The 14,606-nt window shown below is 38.0% G+C and overlaps 1 protein-coding gene across 2 annotated transcripts; it reads left to right on the top strand.

Moving 5' to 3' along the window:
* The first annotated feature begins 4,149 nt into the window (after positions 1–4,149).
* On the top strand, positions 4,150–12,726 carry ppm1na (protein phosphatase, Mg2+/Mn2+ dependent, 1Na (putative)). 2 transcript variants are annotated; one of them, XR_013822648.1, is made up of 7 exons: positions 4,150–4,862; positions 6,076–6,647; positions 8,229–8,346; positions 8,484–8,598; positions 11,031–11,094; positions 11,263–12,296; positions 12,380–12,726. XR_013822648.1 is itself a non-coding variant. In XM_079884959.1 (6 exons), the coding sequence occupies exons 1-6, from the start codon at positions 4,460–4,462 to the stop codon at positions 11,290–11,292; spliced, it is 1,302 nt and encodes a 433-aa protein (XP_079741085.1). In that variant the 5' UTR covers positions 4,150–4,459; the 3' UTR covers positions 11,293–12,723. The 2 variants fall into 2 exon arrangements, 1 of the variants encoding a protein (XP_079741085.1); XM_079884959.1 differs by having other exon boundaries at positions 11,263–12,723.
* The last annotated feature ends 1,880 nt before the right edge of the window (positions 12,727–14,606 follow it).

The following is a 14,606-nucleotide window of genomic DNA, read 5'->3' as shown; positions in this document are numbered from 1 at the left end:
TCTTCATCGCACGGCCCCTCCCAGGTTCACTCGCTCTCTCATTCTCGGCTGCAGCCAATAGAGGGTAGATGAAGAGACCTGACTCAGAATGCTACTATTAGTGTGTGTGTGTGTGTGTGTTGTCAGTATGAGTGCATCCATGTGTGTATAGCTCATCACTGCCATCTCAGATCAACATCATCTTTATTTCCATCTGCTTGAATTTAACAAGGATGAACATGTTGCACCCTTAAAATAACCCCATGATTTTTTTTATTTTATTTTTTAGCACCTTTTAAGATGAATTACTTAAGAGATTTAGCAATAAATAAAATGAATACATACATTTTAATTTTAAATAATTTTAAAAAAATCAGCTACTATTAGTAATAAATAAACACCCCTCTCACACTTTCATGTTTGCAGGTTGGTGCAATGGACCAGAAATCAACTTTACAAATATGAAATTAATTTACAAATATAATGCAATGATGATTAAACAATAAGTTATCCATTAGTGTTCTGCGTGGAGTATAAATGCAGTAACATACACCTTTATATCTCTAGTAAACGTATAAGGTCTTCAGTGTTTCACTATAAGCCTTCATTTAAAACTCTAATGTAGCTTTTGTTTGTGTTCACAGCCTTCAGCAGAGCCAAAGCCTCATGGGTTGCGGGCAGGACTAGACATTAAAGGGGTGGTATAATGCCCTTTTCACAAGATGTAAAATATGTCTTTGATGTCCCCAGAGTGTGTATGTGAAGTTTTAGCTCAAATACCCCACAGATATTTGTATATAGCATGTTAAATTTGTCACTTTTTGAGGGTAAGCAAAAACGCACCGTTTTGTGTCCCTTTAAATGCAAATGAGCTGCTGCTCCCGGCACAGAGGGTGGAGCTACAACAGCTTGTGTCATTTTACCTCACAAAGACATGCACTGAAAATTTCAAAAACTTTTAGCCTTTTATGTTCAAACCAGAGTCAGACAAAGATGGAGAGACTCAAGAAGAAGTGACAACAGAAGCAACAGGACATTTCTGAATGGTTAGTTGATGAATTTATGCATCTTATGTGTAGTTATCTTCTAGTTATAGATTAGCATTTTCTGTCTTGATAATCTATAAATCGTGTTCAGGGGGCGGGGTTTATGTAAATTTTAGGATTAGTGATGTCACTAACCCGGGAGGAATGTCCTGTAGTCCCAACCAGCCGTTTGTTGTAGTCCTTAAAAAGCAATTTATTTAAAAGCAAATATCTCCCTTTGCTTTGAACTTTGAGCGTTGTAACTTTGCAGATGTTGTTTATGCTCAAACAGCAACATTACACACTAACTAAAGTTAGAAAAGTGAAATCATAATCAACCACCCCTTTAAATTTTTGGTCACCAGGCGCTGTCGCTAGTGGTTGTTACTAGCCACATTTCACTGGCCACAATTTTGACATTGATACCATGGGGAAAAACTGCCATATAGATATTTTTAATATTAAATGGCAGCAGGTATATTAGGTTGCTGTCACTTTAAGACCTGACGCACAGATCCATTATACTGTTACTGTTACGAACTGCTCCGAGACAAGGTTGAGGATCCAAATGCAGTTTATTTAAAGGGTTATCCAGAATCGTAATCAAACACAAGCAGAGGGTCAAGCACAGGAAGGCAGTCCAAACAAACTAACAGGCAGGCAGGAAAAAGGGAATCCGAGAAACAGGCGAAAATCCAAGAACCAAGAGACAATGAAATCAGGGAGAATGCTCAGAGATGCAGCGCAACAACATACAAAACTATGCAGTGAGTGATGGGGTGAACCAGGCTTATATGGGGTGAACTAAACAAGATAATGAGACACAGGTGAATGTGATAATGAGTGCTGAAGAGTCCAGGCAGAGAATTATGGGAGATGTAGTTTTTGAGTGAAACAAGATAGTCTGCTGTGGAGTGCCCTCAGGTAGCTCTCAAGGGCACGCCAGCTGATGACCGTTACAGTTACAGATGCTTTTTCTTTCGCAACTATTTACGTTCACTTAAAACTGAGTGTGTTAACTTGAATACTCGCCAAGACCGGCATTTTGACATTATTTGAGTATTTGACTGTTTAAGCACAAAAATAACTCAATTTAGTACTGAGAGGTGGCTTTATGTGCCCGCACTTTGGGTGCGAGCACAAAATCTGCGGGAATGAGTAAAATTATGCGCAATACGAGCAATCCCACGTCGAAATTCAAGCCCTGTAACGCCAACAATATTCACCCGGAGCAAATGAAACGAGTGAGTGAAGGGAGGCGGGTTTGTGTGTCCCACGCTGTTGGAGAAATTAGAGAGCGAGAGAGTGCAGCTCGTATCGTGAATCTATTCTGTTGAAAATGAGTATTGGAAGTGTTTCAGATATCGAGATATGTCAGTATCGATATTTATTGAAAAATCTATATTTTGGACAACACTACATTGCACTTAGTTTATTATTTCAGATGCTTTTTTAAAAGACTACAACTGAAAAATATATATATATTATATAAAATTCAACCTGTGCTGCCATAGTGGCTAGTAAGAGTGACTGCGTTATACTCCTATGGTGATATCCACCCGCATTTGTTAGGTCGGCGGGTGTTAATGTCAAGCTCTGGCTGCGGGGTCCTTTAGGCAAATGAGAAATGCTCATGTGGCCTATCTGCTACTGAAAATAAACAGTAGTTCTGTACAGCAGCCCACACAGGTTCAGATACAGACAAATCAATGCAAATTCAACTAAAATGAAAGGCTTTTTATGATCTACTGTTTTTTTTAAAGTATTTTTAGGGCCCGAGCACCAATGGTGAGAGCACCGATGGTGAGAGGTAATTTAAATTATGTTTTATATATAATTTAAAAATAGGCCATTATTCTCAGTCGGAAAAGGGTGGCTTGCCCACTTCAGGTTGGTGGAGAGTTCCTGCCTCAAGTGGAGGAGTTCGAGTATCTTGGGGTCTTGTTCACAAGTGAGGGAAGGATGGAACGGGAGATTGACAGACGGATCGGTGCAGCTTCTGCAGTAACGCGGTCGATGCAAGGTGAAGCTCTCGATTTACCGGTCGATCTACGTTCCTACTGTCACCTATGGTCATGAGCTGTGGGTCATGACCGAAAGGACAAGATCCCGGATACAGGCGGCCGAAATGAGCTTTGTCCTCAGGGTGGCTGGGCGATCCCTTAGAGATAGGGTGAGAAGCTCGGTCAACCCCTTGTAAGACGCAACCAACAAATGCATTGACTACCGCTGTCATGGGAAATCTCGTTAACTGTTAAAAGATATCACTTTCCTCTGCAGACATTTAAAGTGATTTTTTTAAATCATGAATATCAAGATTGACCTGAAGAATATCAGATGCAGGTAATACACTTGCTTAGCCGATATCTATTCATAAGCTTTCGTGCCTATGACCTAATCACAACCATATAGTGCCATATCACACTCTTACTCGTGTGACGTTGCATGGGGAATTTCTGAAGAAGTGGACGTGCCTGTTATCTAATTGTAGTTATGCAGGTTTTAATGTCAGGATCGTGCAATGCCCTTGCTCACTTTAATCCCTCATTTTAAATGAATGGCTCAAGTCCAAACGTCACACACCTACGCTCCTTAAATACAGGTAATCTGTAAGCCTTCTAAGAAGAGGCTTTCCAAAGGAGGCCAGTTCCTACTGCTCATAAGGAGAATTACCTTACTAACCAGCTATATAATCATTCAGACTGCCATTTTATTATTTCAAACAATTTATAGCAGTGTTTACTTGCAGTGGATTAGGAGTGTTTGTGACAACATGTGGTTGTCATTGGCAGTTAGGCAATTAGCACATCAAAATGATATCTAAAATATTTTACACCGGGATAAACTCATGGTTTACAAAGAGGTGCGAAAAGTTGAACGACTAAGTGATTATATTATGTAAGAGGGCAACACCATCATACTTTGTATGAACAGGTTGTCCAGTATATGCAATTTGCAACATATTCTACATACACACTATTATTAAAACATACAATAAACTGAACATGAGCCAGTAATGCTAATTTCTAATATTGTATGCGAAAATCAAACTCATCCTGATGCTCATTATGAAACACTGCAGTTCATCTATGGACGGCAAACTAATCCAGGCACATTACGCAGTAAGGATTACATGACAGCATACAGACGACAGATGAAGGGAAAGATAGAACACTGTGTGGTGTCTGAGGATGAGTGAACATAAATAGATTAGCCAATGAGAACTGGGCTAGAGAAGAAACACGGCTTGGCAAAAGTGATAAACACACCCAGAATTCATAAGACTTGTCATTAGTGTATTTAGGACACCAAACGAATTAACACAACTCGGTTGTCCAGCAATTTTCCCTCCTCTTTTGGCTCCAACTCATCGAGAGGCACTGGATCGGCTTCGGAAGACCAGGAAGAGGAGTTCGAGGAACAGTAGGAGACTAAAGCGGAGGATTCGGGTCGCCATGAGAACTGCCAGGCGGGCCAGCACCATGGAGGTGCCCTCATTCCTGCGGCAGCTAGTGAAGGAAACCGAGAAGATGGTAACCTTCTTCTTCAAGGGTGGGCGACGGGAGTCGGGAGCTGATGATGACTACTTTGAGAATGAAGAGGACATAGGTAGACCCTACCTAGAAAGGCCCATTTTGGCGAAAGATATGGCAGAAGGGGGTTCAAAATGGGGCATTAACTACGCCATGGCCAGTATGCAGGGCTGGCGTGCCCAAATGGAAGATTCCCACACTTGCATGCCAGAGATGACAGAGGCCTTGCCAGACTGGAGCTATTTTGCCGTGTTCGATGGACATGCGGGGAGAATGGTGGCTCAGTACTGCTCCAAACACCTGCTGGATTTTATACTCGACACAGGTACTCACCGATTTAAGTATTACTGTCTGGAAGATAAGGGATGAAATTTGTACATGCAAAGAGTTAGTGCTGATGTGCTTTTATTCAAAGACGAAAACGTAACTGCCACCACAATATAGGAATTTGCCTGATGACTTTCCAGCTGTTGATGTTTATTTGTTTAGCCATATCTACGGTTTTCTAGAGGGTTTACTCTAAAGTAAAGTGCATGTTGTAATAATATTCATTACTTATTTGTATATTACATGGTAACAAAGACTAAATAAAGTGTAACCAATATTATTTTTTATTATACGTAAAACATGAAAAATCTGCCAGTGCAGTAAGACCAAATACAAAGATACTGTCTCTGAAAACAAGCCTTAATATCTTACGCAGTGTTAAGAAAATGTATGAGCAATCTTAATAGTGATGCTTACTGTAGCTAATTGAATAGCCATTTTTGTATTTTCAGCATGATAAATGTTATTATGATGATATTAATAAAACATATTTAAACAAACAAACTATAATTTTCAGCTTTTTAATACTGGGTGAATATATTTTTTTCTGGGAGAAATACAAAAATACAAAATAGTACTTTGAAGAGGCTTAGTTTTCTTCTAAAGCTAGTTTTGTGGGTTTTTCCAATGATAAAAACTTTTTTTTTTAACATTAAAGCACCTAAAGATTTTTTTTTTTAAATCGAGCATATCAAACAAAAAATTAAAACAGTGCATATCATCTTAACATGGAAAATTTTGGCCAATTAATAGGCCAATCCAATATATATTGGATCAAACAAACTAATGTAAGATTTTACAAGCGGAGCTCAGAGAGAAAAGTTCAAAGAAAGATTGTGAAAAAGTATATAAATTTAATAAGTTATTCTAAGCATTGTGTGTTACATAAATAATTTGATTCTTTTGAATGATAAAAATTGTCAACTTAATAGATAGTTTTTAGACAAAGTTTTACACACATTTAGGCCTATATTTTTATCCTTCACCGTATAAATGAGTTGGTGTATATATTAGCTATTATATTTTTGGGAATATTTTAAATATTAAAAAAAATTAATATTTTTATTAAATGGAAGTGAAAGAAATGTAAAAAAAATTTCCAATTGTCACAAGCTTTGCTCAAGTAGGGTAAAAGGCACTGCACTGGGCAAATAGAAAGACCTTGTTTAGATATTCCTGTGCTTGACCCTGTTCTATGATTGTATAATCAGGCTGTGTGACGGTGGACGAGGATGTAGAACATGTCAAAGATGGCATCAGAGATGGCTTCCTTGGCATCGACCGCCACATGCACACCCAGGTCCGCAATGAGAACTGGGACAACAGCGGATCCACAGCAACCGCTGTCATGATGTCTCCAAAAAACATCTACTTCATCAACTGCGGCGATTCCCGGACATTCCTTTGCCGTAACAGCCAGGTGGTCTTCTACACGGAGGACCACAAACCCTTCAACCCACGAGAGAAAGAGCGCATCCAGAACGCCGGCGGCTCCGTCACCCTGCAGCGCATCAACGGTTCACTGGCCGTGTCCCGCGCCCTTGGCGACTTTGACTTTAAGGAGGTTGAATGGAGGACTCAGACTGAACAGCTGGTGTCGCCTGAACCAGAGGTGTACGAGCTGGAGCGAACGCCAGAAGATGAGTTCCTGGTAGTGGCATGTGATGGTGTCTGGGACGCCATCAGTAATGAGGAGCTGTGTGCGTTTGTGCGCAACCGCCTGCAGGTCTGCGATGATCTGAGGGAGATCTGCTCTCAGGTCATTGACGTCTGCCTCTATAAGGTTGGTATCAGCACTGACAGGATCCCATTGGGTTGCCTAATGGCCAAATTTCGAGTTCCAGTCAGATTGCCTGATATCCTGGTGTTAGGGTGCACATGTTTTTATTTTTTAGCAAGGTACAGTACCAGCATACTAATGGATGTTCCGAGGAAGTTCGCAATTGGATAGGAAAAACATTTCAAATAATAGTATGCTTCATTGTTGACCAAATTAGATTGCATTGAAAATACACTCTTAAAAACAAAGGTTATTTTTTTGGCATTGATGTTCCATGAAGAACTTTCCATTACACAAAAGGTTCTTTATAGTGAATATAAAGGTTCTTTGGAGTTTTTAAAGGGATTGTTCGCCCCAAAATGAAGTTGTTCCAAATCTGTATGAATTTCTTTCTTCTGCTGAACAAAAAAGATTTTTTGAAGAATATTGGTAACCACACAGTTGATGAGCCCCATTGACTTCCATAGTATTTTTCAATGGTTTTCAAAATCAATGTCAACTGTTTGGTTACCCATATTCTTCAAAATATCTTAATATCTATTTTGTTTTCAGCAGAAGAAAGAGATTCATACAGGTTTGGAATAACTTGAGGGTGAGTAAATGATGACTGAATTAACATGTTTGGATGAACTATCCCTTTAAATGTTCTTCATATGAAGAAATGTTTTTTTCCTTTTAAGAACTGTTCACTGAAAGGCTCTTTGGCAAACCAAAAGGGTCTTCTAAAAACTTATTTTTGAAACTTTATTTTTAGTAATGTTCAGTTGTATCTCACAAATAAAAACTGTTTTTTTTAATCAGTGATCATTGATTTCAGATTTACCTGCCCCTAAATGTACACTAAAAACAACACAGACTGTAGTGGTCGCTTTAAATGTTTCTCGAGTGGGTGATTCTGGGTGAGAATAATGTACACTGGTCAACTTTAAAGTAAACTGGACTCTATGTCAATAGTCAAAAGTCTGGTTCTGTGAAACCAATCAGATGGAACATAAAACTAAGTACTCAACCAAAATATATCTCACATTATGAGAATCACTGCATCAATATGCTTTTACTTTATGCTAGTCATTAGCCCATGACGTCAATAACTCTTGACGAGTACGTCAGTAAGTCTGATGTCACGTCAATGTTGCCAGAAATACTGTCACCTTCTAAAACATTTAACTAGTTTAGGACAGCTTTGTTATTTAAAATGATTGAAGGCACTTGGGTTATGTAATATTATATAATGAGATGCCGCGAGGAAGGTTACACACAGATTCAGCTTGACCTGTTCAATGAAGATACTGTTCTTTAAATAGAATGATTACAAGGAAGACAAGAAGAGAGCGAGAGAGGATTACGAGTGACTCAGACTTCAGGTTAAGGGATATTCAGGGTTACAAACCAGCTGCTCGATCAGGCCAAGAGGTCCTTTGGTTTATAACTAATATTAGCTATCTGTGAACATTTATATGCATTGCATTATATGCATTTATGTGTATTAGTGTGTTTTAGTATTATTGATCTACTCTAATATCATTTTTATATTAGATTATATTATAAGGGTTTTAAATTCTTAAATGTCTTCGCATCTTTCAGGGAAGTTTAGACAACATGAGCATTATCATCATCTGCTTCGACAGCGCCCCCAAGGTGACACCAGAGGCACTGCAACAGGAGGCAGAGCTAGAGCAGCTCATCGAGCAAAAAGTGGCAGGTAATTTGACCAATTCATTCGATGTAAAATGTTTTACACTATATAAATAAGAGGCAATTATATTAGATTAGATGAAATAGCCATCTTAAAAGTCAAACGTTTTTATATAAAAGTATATTTTCTCTCACATTACCTAGAGATCATTAATGTGATCAGATCTAAAGATCAGGAACCTGACCTGCTATATGTGATGAAATTCCTGGCATCTGAAGGTATTCCCGGCCTCCCACCAGGAGGAGGAATCTCATGCAAGTGAGTATTACTGGACAGTAATATATGATATTAGGCCTACTATACGTTAAAAAAAAAAGTAAAAAAATTAAAGGGATTTTTCACCGCTAGAAAGTAATATCCTTTGTATTTAAAGTGGGTCATTTATGTTGTAGAAATGTGAAATTATTTTAGAAGTTGGTGCCTTCTAGACTGAGAAAAGACAGAAAATGTATTTTTGGCTCATGTGGATGAAAGACAACAACTCCCAGAATGCACTTGCTTTGCTGCCCTACGAGGCCACTCCCAAGCCACGCCTACCGGTTACAGAGGGCAGTATCGGAAGAAATGATACAACTAGGCTACTAGTCGACTCGAAACTGAAAAGACGCCGTTTTATCGTGAGATCCCCCTAATCCCCCTATGGGCGGGTTGAAAACATGCGGAACGAGCTCCTCCTACTGGCTGTAGTCTCTCGCCTCTGGACAAAAAAACCTCCGATGACACTAAATGACGATTTTTGTGTCATCAGAGGTTTTTTTCCAGACACACAATACAGAAATCTCTCGTCTCAGGGGGACATGAGGGAGGGAAGCACGGTCATTTGAAAATACTACCAGGTTTCTTCTGATACAAAGCTTAATGCTAATCGGTGAAGTATCCCTTTAAGTGAGTTTTTGCTTAAAACATGACATAATGGCCTGGTTTCACAGACAGGGTTTAGATTAAGCCAGGATTAGGCCTTAGTTCAATTAGGACATTTAAGGCTTTTATAAACATGCCTTGGAAAAAAAAACATTACTTGTGTGTGCATTTTGAGACGAAACAATGGCACTGATATATTTTAAGATATGTTAGTGCAAGTTACTTTCAGTTAAAACAGCATAACTATGCTTTTTAGTCTGGAACTAAGCTTGAGCCTCATCTGTGAAAACAGGGGATAATCTACCAATGGGGTCAGAAAAACAATCTTGTTTTCCGTTTGAATTAAGTTTATTTTTATGAACCCATTGACAGATATTTGTTCTTGTTTAAGCACAATTTTTTTCCCCCCGAAAATAAGACTTTATTCATTAAAGGGATAGTTAATCAATTACTCATCCTCATGTTGTTCCAAACCTGTAAGACTTTCTTTCATCTTTTGAACACATAAATGAAGATCTTTTTAATGAAATCTGAGAGATTTCTGTCCCTCCGTTGACAGCTTCGCATCTACCACTTTGACATTTCAAAAAGTTTCATAAAGAGATCGTAAAGAGAACATTTTAGTTGTGGTAAATGGAAGCTCAAGTATGTTCGCGTGACGTGCGAAAACCAATGAGGTTCATTCTCGTGTTACGCGGCACATTTGAGCTCCAGCAAGAACCAATGAGGTTTTTTTAACCAAAAAAAACTAAATTCAATCTGTTCATCATATAAATTGATTGTGTCTCTTCAGAAAATTTGGACTAAACCACTCTATTCATATGTATTAGTTTTACAATCTCTTTATATACTTTTTAAAGTGTCGAAATGGTAGTTGCGTAGCTGTCAATGGAGTGACAGAAATCTCAGATTTCATCAAAATGAGCCTTTTGTGTTTTGAAGATGAATGAAAGTCTTACGGGTTTGGAACGACATGAGGGTGAGTAATTAATGACAGAATTTTCATTTTAAGTCATTTTAACCCTTTGGGCCCTATCATACACCTGACGCAATGTGGCGAAAGGCGCGACGCAAGTGTTTTTTGCTAGTTTCAGCCCGACGCAGTTATCATTTTCACGTCCTGCGCCATGTTGTTTAAATAGCAAATGCATTTGCGCCTATTTGTGCGCCCATGGCCGTGCTGGTCTGAAAACTGAAACCTGGTCTAATATTTTTTTTTGTTATTTAAAGAGCGCGTTAGGAATGTGCGCCAATAGGTGGGTGCACAACGCGAGTACACTCTGCTTATTACACACATAGGGACGCGCAGCGGCACACAAACATGCCAAATATTAAAACCAAAAGAATTACAATGTAAAAGATTAATATTGTGTACATAAAGATATGGTGGAATCCGCTCTGTAAATTCCGCCATGTAAATAGCGAATCCGCCATGGCGCGAGCGCAACTGGCTGTTAAAGAGAATGGGAGATGAGACTCTGATTGGTTTATTGTACGTTACGCCCAAAACACACCGATTACTCATTAAGAGAACAGGGACAACCCTTTTAGACCATTTTCCCAGTCATTAAACTAGCAAAAGTGGATTCAGACATGCCCAACGTGCACTTTCGCCGTGCGCTTTAGACCATGCGCTTAGATCCTTAAAATAGGGCTGTTAAGTCATTTAGCTTCTTAGGTAAATGTTTGATTTAAGAAAGTTTCGATATTTTAATAGAAAACAAGTCAAAAATTCTAAGTAAGAAAATCTTTTTTTGCAATGTAGGAGAGATATGTGTGTGTTTGTGTTTCTCAATCTCTGTTTTTTTGCCTTTTTTTCTATATTGCAGGAGAGATTGCATAATTGCCGCATATCAGAAATATGCAGCAGCCTTTAGACCTCTTGACCCAATGGTATGTGTTTGAAATGCATACATATGTTTTAGCCGTACTAAATAAATTATTAATTCTCCAACATTTTATTTGATATGATTTTAGGTGTCTAAATATAAAAGGTTCATGTTCATTTTACAACCATCAATATAAATGCTGATATTCTCAAATACTCTTTCATCATTTAAGGATATTGCCGGTTCTGATGACTCCACCTAGTGGCCGTTACCCTGAAGATGGAATCAAGCCTTGAATCTCTGTAGATATAATCATTCATGGGAGGACGATATTTGTGTGCCACTTGCTTTACAGAGGTCAAACTGTTTAGCCAAACTGTTCCATTTTTAAATCAATGTTGTATATTGTACACACTGAAAAAGAAACAGGAAGAAGAGGTGTATATATCAAATGCTTTCATAAAAGGGGCTTTCGTACCAGAGGAACGTTTTCATAACTATTGCCGGAAAATTACCCCTGGGCAAAATTTAGTTCTTGGGAGACCCTGGTGGCTAGTTTCTATATCGGAGTCAAAACTACCCAGTGCAAAAGCCCATAAAGGAAAAGCACTTAACATTGACACCATGGAAAGGTTCTAGTGAAAAATATCAAGATTTCCCTTTTTTTAAAGGTGAAGTGTAATTTATATGCCTCTTATATGTAATTTAATGCCTCTCGCAACACCAAAGATAATGATGATTTTAAACAAGGTAATTAAACACTTCCCTCATTGCCATTGGTCAAACAAATAGATTTCCCCGCCCTAAAATTATGCCACTGGTTGAACCACTGTTGTCGTGTAAGACTATTGAACAAGTCAGCATGAAACGGAAGTTGCAACCATCTTTTCTTCCCTATTGTGACATATATCCAGGCTTAAAGCAACTAAAGCGGCTTCTCACATACGAAAAACAATGTAGGTCGGGCCTTGATGTTGTCCATCGGGAATTGATTGGATCGTTAGATCATTATCATTTGATATTGCAAGAGCACATGACTTAAGAATAATGTGCATAGATGAATCATTAATGATAAACACTTAAGCATTCCATAATATGGCTTTAAAATGCCACAGAAATAAAATATAAAATAATAAATAAATCCACTTGTAGCTGGGATAAGAGAAAGCATTACCATTTAAAAAAAATGACACAGATCATCTTTTAATAAATATACTGTTACTTTTTTAAATCTACAAATAAATCATTTTATGTAACATTGCAGTTGTAGGTCGTTTCACGATTAACTTCACAATTTACATAATATTTACAAACTACATATGTTTGTAAATATTATGTCAATTGTGAAGTTAATCGTGAAACAACCTACTGAAGATACTTCAATGTATAATTGTATTATACATATTTTTTCTTGTATTTATTTATGGATGTTAAGCTTTGTACTTACAGAGAACATGGACTTACATAACCGAACTTGTACACAGCAGCAGTAAAACTAACATCTGTAAAACTTTATAAAGGGTACTTGAACTATAAATTCAATCGTCTCATTTTATTTTTATTAAGTGCACCTCTGTCATTTTATGAGTCTATATTGTTATGAAATAATGATTGTTATGAGAATGTTTCTTCTAGGGCTGTCAAACGATTAATCGCGATTAATCGCATCCAAAATAAAAGTTTGTTTTTACATAATACATGTGTGTGTACGGTGTATAATTATTTTCTATATATAAATACACACACATGCATGTATATATTTAAGATATATTTGCATGTATATACTGTGTATATATATTTATATTATATATAATTTATATTATATATAAATATTTTATATATAAATAACACATTTTCTTAAATATATATATGCATGTGTGTGTATTTATATATAGAAAATAATTATACACCGTACACACACATGTATTATGTAAAAACAAACTTTTATTTTGGATGCGATTAATCGCGATTAATCGTTTGACAGCCCTAGTTTCTTCATAATGTCTGGATCTCTATGTGCAAAGGTTTGAGAAGTCTGGACTTTGAACACTCAATTCGATCCACTTTCAACAACGTTTTTCAAAAATCGCTTACTGCACCTTTAAAGCACTTTTGTAGCCAATCAGCAGTAGGGGGCGTATCCACTCAAGATTTACTAAAACATTATGAAAATCAAAAGTTGTATCTGATAATATGATGTTATGTACCTGAAGTAATATGAACTAACAATGAACAGTTGCATTTGAATTAAAGGGATATTTCACCGCTGGAAAGATGAATGTGTATTTAAATTGGGTCATTTTTTATGTAGTAGAAATGTGAAATTATTTTAGAAGTTGGTGCCTTCTAGACTGAGAAAAGCCAGAAAATGTATTTTTGGCTCATGTGGATGAAAGACAAAAACTCCCAGAATGCACTTGCTTTGCTGCCCTACGAGGCCATTCCCAAGCCACGCCTACCGGTTACAGAGGGCAGGATCGGAAGAAATTATACAACTAGGCTTTTAGTTGACTCGAAACTGAAAAGACGCCGTTTTATCGTGAGATCCCTCTAATCCCCCTATGGGCGGGTTGAAAACATGCGGAACGAGCTCCTCCTACTGGCTGTAGTCTCTCGCCTCTGGACAAAAAAGCCTCCGATGACGCAAAATTACGATTTTTGTGTCATCAGAGTTTTTTTTCCAGACACACAATACAGAAATCTCTCGTCTCAGGGGGACATGAGGGAGGGAAGCACGGTCATTTGAAAATACCACCGGGTTTCTACTGATACAAAGCTTAATGCTAATCGGTGAAGTATCCCTTTAAAGTTAACAAAGATCAGTATACTGTAACAAATGCTCATAGATAGTTAAAGGTGCAGGAATCGATTTCTGAGAAACGCTGTTAAAAGTGGATCGGACCGAGCAGCACAACACGCTTGTAGCCAATCAGCAGTTGGCATCCACTCATGATGGGGGAGGAGAGAGAGGGGGAGATTTGAAGAAAGACTGTAGAAAGAAAGATGGCTGAGAGACATTACAAAAGAGAAAAGCTCAGAGGAATATCACTGGGAAAAGAAGGGTTATGATCAGGCAAGAGCTTTAGGACACGCGTTAATTTATGAAAATAGAGGCCGAAGCGGTAGGCTAAGGCCTGAAAATGGACACAGAGAATGCATGTTTCTTCTCCATATGATACGTGTGAATAACATTGGTTTTGCTGTTTCACAGAAACAAGATATGCTGTTGTGCTGTAATGTTAGCTGTAGTAACAGGACAGTTTTGAGGGCCATTTGTCTGGAGCTGCTGACTAACAACCAACTCTTGCTTGTACTCTTGTGTGTATGTTCATTTTTTGTGCTTCCTTGTCATTTTCGCTTTATTATTCGCAAAGCAATATTTTGCTTCGCTTCAGCAATGATAAAAAGACATCCACTCTATATTCAAACGCACATAACTATTGAACCCGTTCTTAATGCGCATCTGAACGCCATCAGCGTTTCTCACAGGTTCGCGTTTAAAGTCTGTGTAGAGAGAATGGTGTCGTCTTGGCGGCCCTAATTTCATAACAAATGATCGTTGCGACGGAAGCGAAT

This window comes from Squalius cephalus (assembly GCF_949319135.1).
Source record: "Squalius cephalus genome assembly, chromosome: 11".
Taxonomy (NCBI): domain Eukaryota; kingdom Metazoa; phylum Chordata; class Actinopteri; order Cypriniformes; family Leuciscidae; genus Squalius; species Squalius cephalus.
Note: the sequence above shows the minus strand (reverse complement) of the source record. Positions and strands in the feature narration are given on the sequence as shown.